The sequence below is a fragment of the Pygocentrus nattereri genome, chromosome 22 (genome assembly GCF_015220715.1).
Source record: "Pygocentrus nattereri isolate fPygNat1 chromosome 22, fPygNat1.pri, whole genome shotgun sequence".
NCBI classification, from domain to species: domain Eukaryota; kingdom Metazoa; phylum Chordata; class Actinopteri; order Characiformes; family Serrasalmidae; genus Pygocentrus; species Pygocentrus nattereri.
In genome coordinates this window covers 7,650,438-7,670,467 of record NC_051232.1, presented here as the reverse complement: position 1 = coordinate 7,670,467, position 20,030 = coordinate 7,650,438, and the positions used below count along the sequence as shown (strand labels likewise).

The 20,030-nt window shown below is 42.3% G+C and overlaps 1 protein-coding gene and 1 pseudogene across 3 annotated transcripts in view; one reads left to right on the top strand and one right to left on the bottom strand.

Annotated features, from left to right (window-relative positions):
* The window catches only part of acsl1a (acyl-CoA synthetase long chain family member 1a), a 70,849-nt gene that overhangs the window by 7,981 nt on the left and 42,838 nt on the right, over positions 1-20,030 (top strand). For 2 of the 3 annotated variants that reach the window (XM_037532975.1, XM_037532977.1), the window contains exons 1-9: positions 6,790-7,030; positions 11,445-11,685; positions 15,755-15,869; positions 15,960-16,024; positions 16,744-16,845; positions 17,802-17,901; positions 18,261-18,436; positions 19,350-19,382; positions 19,488-19,539. In XM_037532975.1, the coding sequence (XP_037388872.1) occupies positions 11,491-11,685; positions 15,755-15,869; positions 15,960-16,024; positions 16,744-16,845; positions 17,802-17,901; positions 18,261-18,436; positions 19,350-19,382; positions 19,488-19,539 (838 nt within the window). In that variant the 5' untranslated portion in view covers positions 6,790-7,030; positions 11,445-11,490. Of the gene's footprint in view, positions 1-6,789; positions 7,031-11,444; positions 11,686-15,754; positions 15,870-15,959; positions 16,025-16,743; positions 16,846-17,801; positions 17,902-18,260; positions 18,437-19,349; positions 19,383-19,487; positions 19,540-20,030 lie in introns of those variants that run through there. The other variant, XM_037532976.1, reaches the window with a different exon arrangement.
* LOC119262118 lies at positions 4,133-4,302 on the bottom strand (annotated as a pseudogene).

Below are 20,030 nucleotides of genomic sequence, written 5' to 3'. Positions count from 1 at the left end.
ACTATGCTGTAGATGGTTCTATGTAGAACCTTTTTGCAAAGGGTTCTATATGGCACCAAAAAGGTTCTTCTATTGTGAGAAGCTTGACATTGTAACAGTAGAAGAAGCCCCACTTTGGACTTCGGTAGGACTGCCATAGGACTGAGGAACCCGGGAGGAGGTGGGGTGGTGGAGATTGCAAAAGCAACACGATTACATAAGTTTGTTCCCTTTTAACAAGCTTGAGTGGCATAAAGTGTTTTCCACACTGTGGTTCAGCCAAAAGCACCACAGAAAGTCACCAACAGTCCTCGTAAGAGTCAGTGGAGTGATCTTAATGTTTACACAAGCAAATTTGTCTTGAATATTCTGACCTGACCTGCATTTCTATAATTCTGGGTACTGTATCAGCCCCATTCCTATTCAACCTGTACACCTCTGACTTGGTATAAGCTGAACCAGCTGCAGCTAAACATCAGTAAGACTAAGGAGATGGTGCTGGACTTCAGGAAGTCCAAACCTGTCTTGTCAGCAGTCACCATTGATGGTGTTGATGTGGAAGTGGTTGGGACATACAGATATCTGGGTGTGCACTTGGACACCAAGCTGGACTGGAGCTGTAACACTCTAGCAGTTTACAAAAGAGGCCAAAGTCGTTTCCTCTTCCTGAGGAGGCTGAGATCTTTTGGTGTGGGCACTAAGCTCCTCTGGACTCTACCAGTCTGCTGTAGCGAGTGCTCCATTCTATGCTGTTGTGTTCTGGGGCAGCAGCATTAAAAGTGCTCTGAACAAAATAAATAAACTTATCAGGAAGGCTGGCTCTGTTGTAGGAGTCAAGCTGGACTCTTTGGAGGTTGTAGCAGAACAGAGGACGCTCAACAAGCTGCTAGAGATCCTGGACAACACCTCACACCCTTTTCTTGCTACACTGGATGAACAGAGAAGTACATTCAGTGGCGTCTGTTACAGCTGCGCTGTGTTAAAGAGCCGTGTGAGATCTTTCTTACCCACTAATATACAGCTCTACAGTGAGTCTCCAGTGCTTGAGTGCGCTTGAGTAAGACACCTAACCCCCAATTGCTCCCCAGGCGCTGTGGATAGGGCTGCCCACTGCTCTGGGCAAGTGTGCTCACTGCCCCCTAGTGTGTGCGTGTATGTGGTGTTTCAGTTCATGGATGGGTTAAATGCAGAGGTGGAATTTTAAAAAAAGTATCACTTAACGTATTTGCATTCTCCCTTAATGCTGTTGTGTTCTCAGCTTTTGTTTGATACGACTTAGCAAGCCCCGCGACCCTGACGGAGAAGCGGCTTAGAAAATGGATGGATGGATGGATGGATGGATGGATGGATAGATGGATGGATGGATGGATGGATGGATGGATGGATGGATGGATGGATGGATGGACTTAGCAAGCCATCGCAGAAAAGTCCTGAGAAACTTGTCAACTTAGCGGATAACTAGGTCATAAATATGGGTGGTAAACCTGTGCCAGTTCTATGTTACCTGGGTTTATGAGTGACGTATCACCAGTGACTCTATGTGAATTCAGGCCAACTGTCCAGTCACTGATGACCACAGAAATGAACGGTAGTTTTTGATGGTGTGACAGTTTTCTCACTTGGTGAGGACGATCTGAAGGCACCGTTAGTAACTGTGTCAGATTTCTTCCCCATGCGAGCTCTTCAACTAAGACACTTGATATGTTGTCCTGGAAACTCAGGAAAGCAGTGTGTTAATTGAATGCAGACAGTTTTGGGTGCGGTTCAGCTTTTGGAGAGTTAGTTTATGCTCTGGGGTCTGTGTTTCAGGGGTTTGACCATGAAGAAACCTGAGTAAATATGTGGAAGTGGTCTCAGGCACTGGAGAGTGTTATCAGATAGAGTGATGGAGGAGGGAGGACAGAGAAATAAAGGGGCAGTTGAACGAAAGTAGTTCTGAAACTGGAACCACTCATGAATCCACATGGGAGGTAACACATGTACACACACACACCTGTTCATTTTCACGCTCTTTTGACTGTGCTATCAGTTGCAGCGGCCCCTGAGGCTGATCACACTTCTCAAATGTGTGTGTTTTTTTATGTAGGTCAAATTTTATGCAGCTGGTTCACGACCACTTGCTCTGAAACCTACGGCTTTAGGGCTGCTTTTAATGCTGATATGTCTTATGTGTTACAAATGTTGCTCAAAGTGCAGACTTGAGCACAGTAAAGGATCATTTTGAGCCAAATTCACATTCAGTCTTTAACCACAAACAGAATAACAAGCCGGCTATTGGAGTCAGCAGGTGGAGGAGGACTGTTTGGAGGACTAACTCCCTTAGCAGACCCCTTTCAGTTGCGCAGCGTCACACCACTGCCTGACTTTACTTGACTTTTTTTGCCTCATTTACCGCACATATTGTTTATATTAATTCACTTTTATAATCAGTTAATGTCTATTTCATGCAATTAGATTTCATTAAACTTCAAAAACACACTGTACGGAAAACATCTTCTTTGGAAGCTGGCGTATGGAATTGGACTTTCGAGTCCAACCAATCATTACATCCTTTATGGCTTCAGGTATTTCCGCAATAACTACTGAAACTCGAAAAGTTCTGTACAGATCTCTTATGTTACTTTGAGCTCCACCTACACTCTCAGAAATAAAGGTCTGAAACTGTCACTGGGGCAGTGACCTTCTCGTCACTGGGGTGGTCCCCTCAAGGGTCCATCTCAGTACCTTCAGTCAGAGATCACAACTGAACCATCATCCACTGAAATGATACGTTCTAAGCTGTCCTGACTCCACACACCCCGCCTTGCCTCCAGGCTTTTATTCTACTGTTCTGTTTTAAAACTTTCGGTTATGAAAAGGTACAAATACCAACTTTTCACCTGGAGAAACTGATTTAAGCTTCACAATCAGACCTTAAAACCGCTGTAGAACCTTTGAGGGAACATTTACATTGTTAGTACCTTGATGAACAAAAAAATCTTCCTTCACAGAACCAGGGTACAGGAGGCATTGGATTGATTTCGAATGGCCATTCTCCGTTTCTTCCCAGCTGCATTTAGCCCAGAATTTCTCACGGTTGTGCCCAAACATTTGCAGTATGAGAGCACGTCTGTCCCCGTGAGACTGGGTTAAGAAGAGACTAACATCTGCCTGGTGTATTCGGTCACACAGGCCTCATGTAACCCTGATATCAGACCTATACGAGCGGGGGGAGGGACAGGGACAGGGAGACAGAGGTGGAAGGATGAACTAAAACGCTGAAAGGAAAGGAATGGAGCGGCAGACGTTTGCCCTGTGGAGACGTGGCTGAACGAACGTATCAGGCTTACACACTCGAACACACACACACACACACACACCGCAGCTGTCAGCCGACGTCACGTTCTAGATTCTTCCATTGCTGCTGGTCACTTGCTTCTCTGGACAGTCTTTCCACCTGTTACCTGTCTGTTGTGAGTGGTGTGTGGTGTTTAATCTGACTGTGTGTCATACTTTGGCAGCACAGCAACCAAGTATAGCAAATATCAGTCCACTAGCGACACTGTTCCCCCTGCCCATTAAAAAAGATGAAACCGGAACCAATAGAACTTACGGTTCTAGCTTTACTTCACTTTATGCCTGCTTGAGAGACGGCTAGAACCGTGGCCTATTACAGCAGGTAATGATTCATTTGTCGTTTTGCTCGTTTTGTGGCAGCAGGCACTTTGGCTAATTAGCTCCTTTGCTTGCTAGTTAGCTTAACTTATTGTCTGTGATATTCAGCACAGATTCTCACAAAGATGTATACAGTTACGCAGAATCACGTATAGAGCCAAGCTGAGCCTAAACGCTTGTTCTGCAGAGTTTAGCTCCAAGGCTAATAGTGTTAGAATAGAACATACAACCATTTGTCACTGTGTTATCAGACCTCTGCATTTAACCCATCCGTGCTTTGAAACACCCACATACATGCACACTAGTGAACACACACACTAGGGGGTTGGTGAGCACACCTGCCCAGAGCAGTGGGCAGCCCAATCCACGGCACCCGGGGAGCAGTTGGGGGTTAGGTGTCTTGCTCAAGGGCACTTCAGTCATGGACTGTCAGCCGAGGGCATCGAACCAGCAACCTTCCGGTCACAGGGCCGGTTCCCTAACCTCCAGCCCATGGAAGAGATGGTGCACCATTCCCGGAGTTACTGCGATACCAGTTCGATGCGTAGAGCGGATGGCGCAAGCCCCTGTTCCGTCTCCCTGTCCTAAAAATCAATTTAATATGTAGTCCTCATATAGAAGACGGATCAGATATTAAACTGATAAGAACAGATACCACAAGGCAGAGAAGCTTCTTAGCCTTACTGAGCTCTTTACAAAGTGTTCATTCGAAAAAAAGCAGTCAACACTTCAAAGTACATCTCTACTTCACTTTCTCACGCTCTTACTGGTGATGTAATGGTGCTCGCTGACTTCATCTCAACCTAGAAAAGTGACAAAATCGCTAATTTGTTGTTTGCTACTGTTGCAGGTGTTAGCAAAATGGAGGAGAACTCCCTGAAGTATCATTAGGTCCTGCTGGTATCTTGATCAGGTACCATAAAACTATAAAACTGGACTCTTCAGTGCAGGCCAGTGGAAAAAGACAGGTCTGTTTTTGATGCCCTTTGTTTCCCTGTAGACGACCTCAGATAGCAGACAGTTCTAGACCGATTCGGACATTGTTCCCGAGTTGACTTGGCATGCGAGTCAGAATAGGGCCAGCTGCCATACAGCTGCAAAAGGTTTTACTGTGGGCCAACTAGCATGAACCTTGTGGGTCAGTAGCAGAGTTGGGCCAGCTCTGGGCCGAGGACGCAGCCTTATACTGGGCCAGAACAAACCATGTCAAATTTAGCTAACTGGGTACACATCTAACCCCTTTTACCATGTTTCCTGTTTCCAGATATTCATATAAGCTAGAGTGTGAATCAGAGATCACATATATCAGAACAATATACTTTTCTCTTGTAAATAATAACAGGAATATGATTGTTGTTGGTCTAATATTGGAATTACAGATAAAAATTACAACTGATATCTTACTTTGTAGCTATAATTCATAATGCAAACAAAGTAATTCTGAGTGATCTGATGTGAAACGATTCATTGTAGAGAAACTTGTTGATACACAGTTTTTGTGATAAGACTATATTCATATTATTTACAATCCAGAACCACCAGTGAATTTACACATGCCTTTATAGAGGCATGTGTTTTCTGGACCAAACCTCGTCTCCCTTTTTGACGTTTTTCAGTTTTTGAAATAATGTGAAAATGCCTCTTGCCCTTCACCTCGTGTGTAAATTTCATGATGAATGGACCAAAAGAAACGGCCCAAAATTACTTGAAAGAATGTTTGGTTCCATTGACTTACATTAAAAGTAAAGTCGCTTTTTTCCATTACCATTTTGGAGATCCAAGGTTTTGTTTTGGCAACAGTGGTATGTTGATGATGGTAGCGGTAGTTCTGAAAACATAAGGCTTTGTTTGGGGACTGTTTTGCCTCGCCACACCCTGGAGGATGGATATCCCTCCACCGTGAATAGTAACTAGTTTTAAGCCAAAAGCTTCTCAAAACTACTGTCAAACAGCGTCTCAGGCAGCGTATCCGGCTTTGGGCCGATGTTATTGAGATGATATTCTGCAAATATAGTCTTTGAATTTGTGTGATCAGGCAGATGTTTACAGTATCATGGCTATGTATAATAAATCAGCTGTAACATCTTCAGTGTTACAGTCACTGCACTTCCAGTGTCAATTATGAGTGGATTATCATATCAGCCCAGAATTTCAGTGCAACTCTAATGCGCATGATGCACATGAAGCCGCCTAGCCAAGTGTGCTAAGCCAAATGCTAACTGCTTAACTGGTGTAATGTGCCACTGTGAGGATCTGAGTGTTGGATTAGAAGGTTTAAAGGAGCCAAGATGATAATCTCGCTAAGTCTCTCCTGCTTCAGAGTGAAATTCACCTAGTAACAGAGTGTGTGTGTGTGTTTTGTGTGTGTGTGTGTGTGATCAGTACTGTCAATATCTCACACTCGTCTCTTCCCTCATTAGAGCTTCATCTGCTCACACTACTATCAGCTACACCTCGCTCTGCTGGCATTCGCACACACACATACACACACACACAGAGCTATGCTCTGATTGGGGGGGGGGCGGCTGTGTGTGTGTGTGTGTGGGGGGGGGGGGTGTTAGATAAGAACAGGAACACCAGGATCACTCAGATCTTTAGAAACATATCAGACACGCACACACACACACACACGCACACACACGCACAGATTGATACACACTCTTACAGGGCTCATATTGATTCACCCTCCTCTGAACATGCACTCAGTCTGAACTGGGCCAGAGAGAGAGAGAAGAGGGAAAGAGGGGCAGATACAGAAGGAGAGAGACAAAGAATAAGCAAAAGAGAGGGAAAGACAAAGCAAAGAGGAAGAGACAAAGAGAGAGAGAGAGAGGAAGAAAGAAGCAAGAGGGAAAGGAGGGAGAAAAAAGCAAAAGAGGGAGAGGGGGAGAGAGAGGCAAGAAAAAGAAAAGGAGAAAGAGAGAGAAGAAAAAGAAAAAAGAGAGAGAGAAGAAAAAGAAAAGGAGAAAGAGAGGGGGAGAGAGAGAAGAAAAAAGAGAAAGAGAAGAAAAAGAAAAGGAGAAAGAGAGAGAAGAAAAAGAAAAAAGAGAGAGAGAAGAAAAAGAAAAGGAGAAAGAGAGGGGGAGAGAGAGAAGAAAAAAGAGAAAGAGAGAAGAAAAAGAAAAGGAGAGAGAAGAAAAAGAAATAAGAGAGAGAGAGAAGAAAAAGAAAAGGAGAAAGTGAGGGTTAGAGAGAGAAGAAAAAAAAGAGAGAGAGAAAAGTGTGGGGGAGCTGCTGTTTGAGTGGGTGTTGCTCTGCTATTCTTAGGACCTCTGCTCTACGTCCTACCACTGCTGTTCACGTCTCGCAGCCCCTCAGACCCTCAGAGAGGCGCACTGAACGGCCTCGCGCTGGAGAACCTGTCGTTCCTCTCTCTGCGCTGTTTCTCATACGGCCTGTAAGTACTGAGACCAGCCCAGTGTGACTGTGGCTTCATTTCACCCTCGAATATAGCTGAACTCTATCTTTAGCCCAGTCACGAGTGTGTGTTGTGTGTGTGTGTGTGTGTGTGTGTGTGTGTGTGTGTGTGTGTGTGTGTGTTTGTGGGGGGAGGTGAGGTTAGCGTGTAGAGGTGTGTGTGTGTGCATGCGTATGTGCTGGGTCAGGTGAAGGGCAGGGTCACCGCAGAGTGTGTGTGTTTGTGTGTGTTTGTGCAGGTGCAGTATTCTGATAAAGATCAGCACGACCTTTTAAAAAACGATTTTTGCTGTTTTGACTTTGACATAATCTGAAATCTCCTGTTGCTGTTTACGTTGTGTGTAAATTTCATGATGAATGGACCAAAAGAAACGGCCCAAAAGTGTTTGGAAAAAAGTCTGGTTCCATTGACTTCCATTAAAAGTGAAGTGAGTTTTTTCTGTCTCCTGTAAAGTTTCCATTTTGGAGATGTGAGGTTTTGATGCAACAACAGCGACATGTAAACGAAAGGGTCCCTTTAAATACACAAAAGAGCTGCTGTAGATGCTCGTGTGCACACAGCATTCTCAGTACTGGAGTTTACTTGTTCTTTCGGGCGGGTGCCAAGGGTGTGAGTGAGGTCATGTGGGTCATCTCGACCGGTCGTGGGTTATTTACAGAAGCCTCTGATACCTCAGAGAGAAAAGCCCAACATTAGTCAGCATCTCTAGGCCCATCTTTCAGCATTAATGCTTATACTGAATTTCACAAAGCAGTGTTTCTTAGTTAGCTGGACGATGTAAACAAAAAATAAGGGTTAATGGCTTTTGGCCTAAGGTTGTGTTCAGGCTGCATTTTTTGCATAGAAAAGTGTTACTTTGAGAGCTTTTAGTTCTGATATGTGACATTTCAGTGTTGTAAGCATGGTGTTCAGCCTGTTTAGCTAGTTTAGCTAGTTTAGCTATCCATTCAGTATGATTTCTTACTGCGCTTTGGCCTTGGATGAGCAGGAGATTTGACATATCAGGGCCCGTATTCACAAAGCGTTCTGGGGCCATATTACAGAAAATTAAAACTGTTTAGTTAGACAACTTTAGTTAGGATTGAATTTCGGACAGTATCCCAGAATAATAGCTCCTACCTTCATAATCTCATCATTAACTCCAGATCAGAAAACCGCATCACACAAACATCCTAACTAGACTAATCCCCTAACTAGAATGAACCCCAACAGGGTCCTAACTTCTGTTTAAGGCCTGTTTCTCTGGTTTTTGGGCGACTGAGTCAGGCACCGTAGTTCACTACCAGCATAATGAGCTCCATTTATTTCTACTGTAAAACACGGCTTTCACTGGGAGATGTTTTTATTTTCTAACTCTGCGTTTCTCAGACGCTGCCGACTCGAACTCCACCGCCCCTCTGATCACCTTCCTGTGTTAATGTTGATGAAATATTACAGTGATGGTGGTGAATAATGAGGAGGGTGAACGTGTGTCTGTTTATTAGGAGGAGTAACGTTAGTGCGCTCAGCCTTTGGGAAATGGAGACCGAAACTGTGGAGTGTCTTTAGTTTGGCCTTTTTTTATCTCAGTAACCTTGGCTAACGTTAGCTCTCTGGCTAACTAGCTTGATTATGTGTTTATGTTTCAGCTGTGTGCGTATAGTCGGTTGCTAGGTAACAGACATGACAGTTGATTGTTGACTTTGAGTGAGTTAAGATTACCTAACTGGAGATGAGATGCTGTAAGAAAAGATAAAATTCTTTAATTAAGATAAAATTTGCATCTGTAATATGAATTTGTGAAGAATCTCATCTTGAAAAATCAGCTTCAATCTCTGACTTCTATAAGTGCAGGTGCTGGTCTTGCTGTGCTGTTCTTTGTCATCGACAAGAGAGAAACCACTGCATGTGTGTTTCCCCTCAAGGCCTGCGAGCTTCCATACTCCCTTGTGTTTTTCCTGATTGAACTCATTAGTTAGTGCAGGGAACACACAATAACAGCGTTAGCCACACTGGACCTCCAGAGCACCACTGTCCACTACTCCCACTTACTTTTCTTAGTCACGTCCCTTGTGACATTAAACACGACACCACCTGGCAGGCCAGCTGGATACTTCACACAGCAGTCGGATTACTCAACCAGCGGATAACGTTTTAAACCAGGTCTTTAAACCAGTCAGAATGGCTCTTTTGTTGCTGTAGGTTTTGCCTTAAAGGGGAATTCCATAGACTTCTTAACCTAAATCAGTGGTTGAGATTGAACAAAGTCATTCAGAGTAGTTTGATGTGAAATGGTAGAAAATGAATGAAATGTAGAAAAACGTAGTAACTCTTTACAGTGGTGGTGATGGGAGCCAGAGGTCATCATGACTGCAACACAAATAGAGCCATTTTATTTACTATCCAAAGCCACCAGTGAACCTACACATGTCTTCTGGGCTTTAAATGGAATGTTGATGAAGGGAAAACAGTGTTAAATATGAAAAACAAAGTTTTCTTTGGGGACTATTTTGCCTCACAACGCCCTGCATGTATCCCTCACTGTGAATGGATTCTGAAAATATGTTTTAAACCAAACTGTTCTCAAAATGAATTAGACACAGTATAAGAGCAGCCAATCAGAACAGAGCTCATTTACATCAAATCAAATCACATTTATTGTCACATTCACACAGGTGGAAAGTGAGTGAAAATCCTAGGTGTGTAGCCCCCTTATAGAATTTAAATACAAAAAATATATATAAATATATATAAATATCTATTTATATATGTATGTACACACACACACACACACACAGTACTGTGCAAAGGTTCTTGGCAGGTATGACAAAATGCTGCAAACTAAGAATGCTTTCAAAAATGGAAGTGTTAGTTTATTTTCATCAATTAACAAAATGCAGTAAATGAACAGAAGAAAAATCTACATCATAACAATATTTGGTGTGACCACCCTTTGCCTTCAAGACAGCATCAAGTCTTCTAGGTACACTTGCACTCAGGCTTTGAAGGAACTCGGCTGGTAGGTTGTTCCAAACGTCTTGGAGAACTAACCACAGATCTAGGCTTCCTCAAATCCTTCTGTCTCTTCATGTTATCCCAGATACACTCAATGATGTTGAGATCAGGGCTCTGTGGGGGCCGAAGATAGTTGAAGGTAGTTCTTAATGACATTGGCTGTATGTTTGGGGTCGTTGTTCTGCTGCAGAATAAATTTGGGGCCATTTTTCTGCACCCCAGGTCCTATGCTTTCATGCGTAGTTGAGTCGCTTGGCCTTGTTTCCATGTTGGAGGTATGGCTTTTTGGCTGCAACTGTCCCATGAAAACCACTTCTGGCTTTCCGGACAGTAGATGGGTGTACCTGTGTCTTGAACAACAAATCTTGAAACAGCAGTCTTTGAAATATTTGTCTGGGAGAGACCTGATGCAGTATAACTACCATGTGTCTTGTTGCTGTGCTCAGTCTTGCCATAGTGTATGACCTGTGACATGAAACTGTCTTCTAAAACCGCACCTTGGTAGCAGAGTTTGGCTGTTCCTCACCCAGTTTTAAGCCTCCTACACAGCTTTTTCTGTTTCAGTTAATGACTGTTTCAACCTACACATGACATTGATGAGCATTAGCACCTGTTTGGTATAACTGGTTGATCATACACCTGACTACAATCCTACAAAATCCCTGACTTTTTACCAGTGTACCTAGAAGAATTGATGCTGGTTTGAAGGCAAAGGTTGTAACATCAAGTATTGATGTGATTTAGATTTTTCTTTTGTTCGCTCACTTTGCATTTTGTAAATTGATAAAAATAAACAATCATTATTTATATGTTTGAAAGCATTCGTAGTTTACAGCATTTTTTCACACCTGCCTAAACCCTTTGCACAGTACAGTATATATATATATATATATATATATATATATATATATTACCACTGCTGTTGGAAACAAAACTTCGTATCTTGATTTTTTCAGTTTTTGACATAATTTTAAAAAGCCTGTTGTTCTTTATGTTTTCTGTACATTTCATGAAGAATGGACCAAAACAAACGGCTCAAAATTACTTCGAAAAAATTCTGGTTCCATTGACTTGCATTAAAAGTAAAGTATGTTTTTTCCTTCTCCTTTTTTCCTTCTTCCTTCTTCAGCAGCAGTGATATATTAGTCTTAAGTGCACAGCTTGGTTCATTCTAAAGGATGAATTCATGTACAAGTGAATTATGAATGGTTTTAGTACAGAATTCAGGGAGAAAATAAAATTAAAGAGAAAATGTAAGATACAGGCCGTTTAATAAGTGAGACCGGTCAACATAAAAGGGGCTTTGATGACCCTTGTGTCTTGTGACTCGTCACTGTATGTCCCTTTATTGCAGTTGTCTGAAAAACATCCCCTGCTGTTGGCTCTCTCCGTTCTCCAGACTCCAGTGTCTTTTCCTGTAAGGAGCTTCTCCTGGCAGCCGAGCGATGCAGGCGCAGGATCTGATCCGGCAGTTCCGGGTGCCCGACCTGGGCGACATGAGGCAGTATGTGCGAAGTTTGCCCACCAACATACTCATGGGCATGGGAGGGTTCGCCGCCATCACCACCTACTGGTATGCAACCAGACCCAAAGCGCTGAAGCCCCCCTGCGACCTCGACATGCAGTCCGTGGAGATTGAGGTGAGCACACATGAGGTTATTTGCATGAAAGTTTCAGCAGCATCCCTTCACAGAGTTACAATCGTGTGCAAAAGTTTGTATACCCCTGGTTAAATGACTATTCTGGAGAGTCTCTCAAAGCATGTAAAAGCACAGAAGCCCACCAGCTCTTCATGTTGAGGTGGGTAAAGGATCCCATGATGTTGCATAAAGAGGAGAAAAAACTGGCAACATCAGCTAATTAACACAGATGTGATCAATGCTGGCCTTTAGAGAACTTTTGTTAATGTTATCAGCTGAGAGATGAACAGTTGTCCCCCTAACGGAGCTGCAAACAGCCGCTATAACTTTACTCTCTGTTTCTGGAGGTTTAAAAGAGGTTTGAATGGAGAAACATAGATGTTAAATATCAGACTGATCGACCAACGTGATTCTGTAAGTTTGCTAGTTAGTTCAGAGTTCAGCTCCAGTCCTGCAGCCCCTGCCCTGCATAACTGGTTTCCTGGTTAAAAATCCTGATATTATTAGCTAATTAATCCCTTCTGGAGTGGAATGAGGTGTGAACAGCAGAGAAACACTAAACTGTACCATGCAGAGGCTCCAAACCTGGAGTGAAAACACTGAATTAAAGGTCTGTGTGTGTCTCATCTCTCGGCTTCTGTCAGGTCTTGCAGGTGAATATTAAAGTCAAAAGGGCTCATTTAAACACAAACTATAAACTGACATAGATGCTGCAGAAAGTCCTCCTACCCTGTGGATCAGGATGGAATAGAAATTATGCAGTGCTGTTTTGGGATTTTCACATGTTGAAGTGCTTAGTTGGCTCACTTTTACACACGATCTCCACGGACTTGTGAAAACGGAAAGCGGAAAGAAGCAGTCGTGTCTGTGAATGGAGGACAAACAGAGAGCTGATCACAGTGTATACAGTGAAGATCAGAGCTGGATGTCTGAATGTTACCTCCACCGCAGATGATCTGACTTTAAGTGCTGAATGCTTATGTTCACAGAGCAGCGCTGTGCTGTTGCTGTGATGACGTCCCATGGCTCAGTTTCCTGTCTTTGGAAGAAAGGGAGTGTTTGTGTGGACGGACGTGTGCATGTCTGTGCCCGTGTTGGAGACGGATGTCCCTCATGCAGCTGTTTCTACCATAGAATGTGACCTAATTCTCCTCCTCCCTCCTGCATTCCAGCCCTGTCTGTTATTTTTGTTCCTCTGAATGTGAGAGAGGGAGCTTGAGTGTGATGTGTCCAAACAAAGCCAACAGAATCCTTCTAGTTTCCTTTTTATAATCCTGACACGACTTAAATACAGTAGCAGCTCTACTCAGCCTTTAGGTTCCTCAGTGCTCTACTGTAGTGACGTGTCCTTTGTGAATGAGTCGGCTCTTTCAGGTGAACATCGAGATGTGACTCGCATTAAGAAGCTTTTTAAGCAGATCTAATGGACTCTGACCTTAGATTTATCAGGCGTGTCAAAGCAGGTACTAAATCAGGTTGCTCTGTCTTTAAGAGCATCAAAGTCAGAGGTTTTCTGACTAAATCATCTCACACCTTTATTGCTAGCAGGATGGATCACTGTAATGGTCTCCTAACTGGACCAAAAAGACAATCCAACAGCTTCAGACAATTCAAAATGCAGCTGCCAGAGTCTCGCTACACTTACACTGGCTGCCAATTACTTACAGGATAGACTTTAAGATGGTATTAGTGGTTTGTAGTGTCTCTTCCACTGTCCTTTTTTTCCCTGAGCCAAACAGTTCTCAGTTTCGCGCTAGTCCGGACTCGTCAACAGACTTTAACCTGCTTTTGTTTGACTGGTCAGCTGACTTTTACCTGCTTTTGTTTGACTGGTTACTGACTTGTTGTATTATAGCCAATTTTCATTGCACCATATTGACGTAAAATTCTTTTTTACTACTAAAAAATATTGACACAAATTTTTGAATGTAAGGACTTTTAGTCCACAATGTTAACACCATGATATGGGTATAAAGATTCCAATACCACATCCAAATGTCAAAAAAAAGAAAATTTAAAATCGTGCATCAGAAAGTGAAGTTAACGGCTAATACGCCCCTTCGGGCCGGGGTAGTGCTCTAATGTAGGGAATAGTGATTAGGGACCATTTCTGTTCTCTTTAATAGTGTTCTATATAGTGCGCCTCATTTTCTAATGTAAGGATATACGTAATAGTGTTCTAAGTAGTTATCAGGAACCATTTATGTTATACAAATATACATATATAACATATTTATGTTATATGTTGCCTATGGTAGTGTTTACATGGTGTTCCCTATATGGTGTTTCACTATATATCCCTGTGGTGTCCTATATGGTGTTTTATAAAGCATTTTCTTTTATAAGGAATAGCTTCGGGAGCGCTTTTGAAGAAAGCTACTGCGCTCTAGATATCATAGGGACATTACAACCACTTACATACACAAGAGGAAACAAGGAGAAGCTCATGGCAATGCCTTTGCATGCATAGTTGCCATGGCGACACCAGAGAAAGTCTTGGCAACCGCCAGTCTAAATTTACCACAACACCTCAGGCCCCTCTCTCTCTCTCTCTCTCTCTCTCTCTCTCTCTATCTCTCTCTCTCTATCTCTCCCCTGACTCCCCTCATCCTCTGCAGTTTCATTATTGCCTTCTAGGAATTTGGAATTCTGTTACTGTTTGTGAGCCTTCATTGTCTGAGCATACAAGGTGGAGGGGGGGGGTGGGGAGATAGGGTCATGTCACAGTGGGAATGACCCCACCTGTGTGTGCTTTTTTGTTGGTGTGGTGGTGTGTTAGGCTCTTTTTACACTGTTCTTCAGTGGTTGGGACCCCCACAGGACCACCACAGAGCAGGTATTATATGAGCGCTGTCCACTCATACCAGCACAACACACACTAACACACCACCACGTCAGTGTCACTGCAGTGCTGAGAATGACCCACCGCCCAAACAATACATGCTCTGTTGGGGTCCTGACCACTGAAGAACAGGGTGGCAAATTATCAGAGAAACAGATGGACTACAGTCTGTAACTGTAGAAGTACAAAGTGAAACTATATGGTCAGTGGAGCTGATAAATTCGACAGTGAGTGTAGATACAAGGTGGTGTACTTAATAAAGTGGCCGGTTGATATTGTATATTTGGTGCTTTTCTGCGAATGTGCCTCTCCTGGCGATTCACTACTGCATGTGAGGCACCTTCGGATGATCTACTGCAGATCCTTTGCCCTGTATTTTCCTTTGCTGTCTTTTTCTGCTTCATTGATGCGCCGTCATCATATTTTTGATTCACGTATCTCTTTTTTAAGGGTTTTTTCTGTATAGCAAAAAGTAGCCAGCAGTAACCTACTCGCGTGAGGCCATACACAGCCATTGATTTAAGTTGAAATGTCCAGTGTCTTCTCTGTAGCACACGTGAACTTATTTTTACTTACAAATAAAAATTATAAATGTCCAGGGGTGCACAAACTTTTGCATACAATTGCAGTCATGATGTATACAAGTATGTAAGCTCCTCTGAGCATGGTTTTAATTCATTGCGTTATGTGCTTGTTAGTGATTAATGTATATATTTCATGTACGTCTATGTAACTGTAACTGCAAGAAGGGCCTGGGTTCGGTTCCCCGCCCGGGTAACCAGGCTTCTTTCTGTGTGGAGGTTGCATGTTCTCCCCATGTCTGTGTGGGTTTCCTCCCACAGTCAACAGACATGCAGGCAGGCTGCCTGGACGTGCTTAATCACTCCTAGGTTTGAATATGCGTGTGATTGTATATATCTGTCTGCCCTGTGATGGACTGGCGACCTGTCCAGGGTATTTCCTGCCTTCCACCCAATGACTGCTCCAGCACCCCCTGCGGCCCAGAAGGATAAGTGGCTTAGAAGATGAATGAATGAACGAACACTTCTTGTTCATGTAGTTACTGTAAAGTATTAGATCTTTCTACATCCTTTTATCTGTAGATTCAATAACCTGTTAGTTCCATCCTTCCTCTTTTATTTGCTTTAGGCATTTCTAGATTTTATTGAAGATGAGTTCATTTCTCAGAGATTCCAGAAAGTCTGTGTTTTGTGTTTGTCTCTTTAGGGCGGGGAGTATGCTCGGCGCTCCATCCTGCTGGACAGCAACAAGCTCATGACTCATTTCTACGACGACGCACGAACGATGTACGAGGCCTTTTTACGAGGACTAAGAGTTTCCAGTAAGTGTCTGTTGAAGACATGGTAGTTTTTGGAAAAAATGTCTAATAAAGTAACAATAATAATCTTTTTTTTATTGTTTGCCTGCACAGACAATGGGCCTTGTTTAGGATCAAGGAAACCCAACAAGCCGTACGAGTGGCTCTCATATAAAGAGGCAAGTGGTTTTGTGTTACTGCAGCGTATTCAGGCTATAATAGTCAAGATCCTCAAAAACAGGCACATCAGATTTTGATCCTTACAGATAATGGTGCACTCCCTTATGTTCTCAAATTAAGGCTTATTATTCAATAAATACACAATCAGTCGTAACCTCGTTTCATCATGACCTCGTTTCTCCACTCACTGTCCACTTTATCAGCTCCACTTACTGTATAGCTGCACTCTGTAGTTCTACAGTTACAGACTGTAGTCCATCTGTTTCTCTGATACTCTGTTACCCTGTTCTTCAGTGGTCAGGACCCCCATAGTCATGATGTTATGCCTGATCATTGTATGTTTATACAGCAGTATATGACACTATACTGAAACATATTCATAAAGAGTGTTGATTTAAACATTATTATCTGCATAGAAACATAATTCTTGTCTTCACTCAGACATTTTATTATCTACCTATAAACTTTACATTTGGGTTGATCCAGAAGTGTTATAGATTATCTAATTACTAAATAGCATTTATTATCTGATAATAAATGTTATGCTTGTGTTAATCGATAACTTTATCGATTATCTATTAATAAACTTTACACTTTGGTTAATCCAGTACTGTTAGTGATTTTAACTGTAAACTTGTAACTGTACACTCCAGAAGTGTGGTTCATTTTCTCACAGACGTTTGTGTGTGTGTGTGTGTGTGTGTGTGTGTGTGTGCAGGTTGCAGACAGAGCTGAATTGATCGGCTCAGCATTGCTCCACAGAGGCCACAGTCAAGCAGGAGACAAATACATTGGCATCTTCGCCCAGAACAGACCTGAGGTACACACACCTACCGTACAAACCTACTGTATCCACACCTACTGTACACATTCATACGCACTCAGGCACAAAGAAAAAAAACCCTATAAACTTCATTTTAAGATATATAGGTCTCCTAAAGCGTTTTACAATTAATGCAAAACACTTAAGTCTTCATTATGTTGCAAACTGTCCATTACAGACGCTTTAAGTGCTGGTAAAGACATCTGTATCTGCTGCAATTTCAAAAAACCATGAGAAGCCCTGTATAACAGTGATTTTACCAGGGTTATAGGATGTTGTTGGGCACGAAGTGAAGCAGAGTAAACCTGAATAACTGTGGTAAAATCACTGTAATATATGGCCTCAAAGCTTATTGCTTTTATAAACGGTGCCAAAATATATTACAATAAAGCATTAATTTAACATATTTCATTTACAATATATAGCAATCACAATAAACTATTGTTTCTCCAAGCAATATAGTTTCAACAGTAGGGCATACTTGCTAACGGTTAAAGATTATTCATCGAACAGAGAGTGTATAATGATTTGATGCATTCATTATTGTAGAATTCACTTGATGAATATGTTTGTACAAACCCCATTCTAAATACGCTGGGACAGTGGGTGAAATGCAAATTAAAATAGAAAGCAGTGATTTGTAATTTGCCCGAAAACAGGACAAAGCCATGACATTTAATGCTTTATTATCAACGTCATGTTTTTTTGTCAATATACACTCATTCTGAAATTCATGAACATGTTCTACAAAAGTTGGGAAAGGAGCACTTTTAGTAGACCAGAAATGTTGTTAATCACCTTCTGTTTTAATGGGGATGGCACATACTGTCCCAACGTTTTCGGACTTGAGGTTGTATATAGAGTATTTTACTGCAGCTTTGAGCAAGGCTTTCATTTTAGAACCTGTTTTGTGAAAGTCAGTATTAAATGATTTTATCGTGGTGTGGTTACAGTGGACCATTTCAGAGCTGGCCTGCTACACCTACTCGCTGGTGGCCGTTCCTCTGTATGACACACTGGGCACTGAGGCCATCAGATACATCGTAGACAACGGTGGGAATGCAATACACATGTAAAAGCACTGTAATGTACCATGTTTAAAGATGCAGGGGATCCAGCAGAGGGTTTGTAATGGCCTTCAAGTGAGTTAGGACCATGTGTTCAAACACCTTCATTACTACAGTGGTCAGGGCCACTGGTCTGTAATCATTTAGTCCAGTAATGTTCATTTGGAGAGGGGGTTGGAATGATGGTTGAAGTTAAAGTATGTGGGAACAGAGCAAAATTCCAAGATGCTTTAGGGTGGATGGAGAGGAATTATGTTAAATAACATAAACAAAAGTGTCTGAATACGTATTTCCCCACACTGAATGTCACTGTAATAATCTTTCTCTCTCTCTTTTCTTCTTCAGCCCTGATCTCAACAGTGATCTGCGATGTGGTGGAAAAGGCACGGATGGTTCTAGACTGTGTGTTGGACCGAGAACACAGCGTTAAGACCATTGTTCTAATGGAGGAGTTTGATAGTAAGCTTACAGCACGAGCGCAGCAGCAGGGCATCGAGATCATCAGCCTGAAAGAACTGGAGGTCAGCATGTGCACACAAACATGCGTAGATGTACTGTTTCTACATATACGGTCATACGCAGAAGTTTGTGCGCCCTGGTCCAACGACATGTTTTGTTCATTTTCTATGTGAAAATAAGTTAAAACTACCTCTGCAGAGAAAGCTTCTGAATTTTATTGCATGGTTGCTATTTATTTACTGAATTCAACTCACCGGGGGGAAAAACATATTCTGCAGACCACCTAGTGTCCATTCTGTAACAGAAATCGACTTGGCAGATGTTTTTACTGAATTTACTGAAACAAAATATATCAATAAAATATCATTTAAATTTAAATGAATATTTTTAAAATAAAAAAAAAAAACCTAAAATTTCTCATTTTAAATCACAAAAGACTAGATACTTGACTCAGGCAAGCATCTAAAAGATTCGAGACTTGACTCAGGCTAGCGTCTAAACGACTAGAGACTCGACTTAGATTCACAGCCAAAAGATTAGAAACTCAACTCAGACTCATGACCAAATGACTAGAGATTCAACTTATACTTGTGGGCAAAAGCCTGAGACTTGACTCAGACTTTCTGGTAAAAAACACAAGACTTGACTCTGATTTGCAACCAAATAACTTGAGACTTGTTTCAGACTCACGGCAGTTGGCTCAAGACTTGACTCGGACTCACGGACAAATGACTCATGACTCAACTCAGAGTCGCGGCCAAACAACTCAAGACTCGAATCAGACTTGCGGCCAAATGACTTGAGACTTGACTCAGACTTCACACGTCCAGCAAACTTAACTAGCAAAGGGGAAAAAGATCTATTGTGACCCTTCCTCTGACCAAACACTTCCCTCACATCATCCATGGCCCTGTCGGCCTCTATCACAGTCCTCTACATATATTTACAAGCATGAACCCAATCTGTGTCTTGCAGGCTATAGGCAAAGCCAACTACAAGAGGCCAACGGTAAGTGGACCCAGTACAGATGATCTGATTCTGAATAATATAAATCCAGATTGTTTAAATCAGTAAATTTTTAAATTATCGTTTGTTGTGTGGAATCTGCTGTAGCCTCCGAAACCAGAAGACCTCGCTCTGATCTGCTTCACCAGCGGAACTACTGGTAAGTGTGTGTTTTTGTAGAGTAGTTTAACAGTTCTACACTTAATATTTCTGTGTGTATATATTCCATGGATCCATAAATCATGATTTCACTATTATTCTGTAATGGTTTCAACAGTAACGGCTCAAGGCCGCTTTCACTGCCATGCGTGGACACTGTCGAGCGTCTTCATCGACGAGGGACAGAATGCACTGTACATGGATCACAGTTTTGTTTAAAATATGAACTGCAGAAAGATTCTGTCCCATTTTTCTTAAGATGCTATCAGGAATAGGAATAAAAAGCCAGTGGAAATGGAAAGCTCAGTGAGCAGAGGCTGCGGATCACTTGCGGCTGTGTTTATAATTGCTCTGAGGAGTTAAAAGTTCATTTTTAATACTGTTCCATCACTGTATCATAGTTCCTCTGTGTTCAGTTGAGAATATTTCGGTTTGTCTTGTCGCTTGTCACCCTGCCGCCATGTCGCGAACAGCTTGTCGCTAAATTGAGTA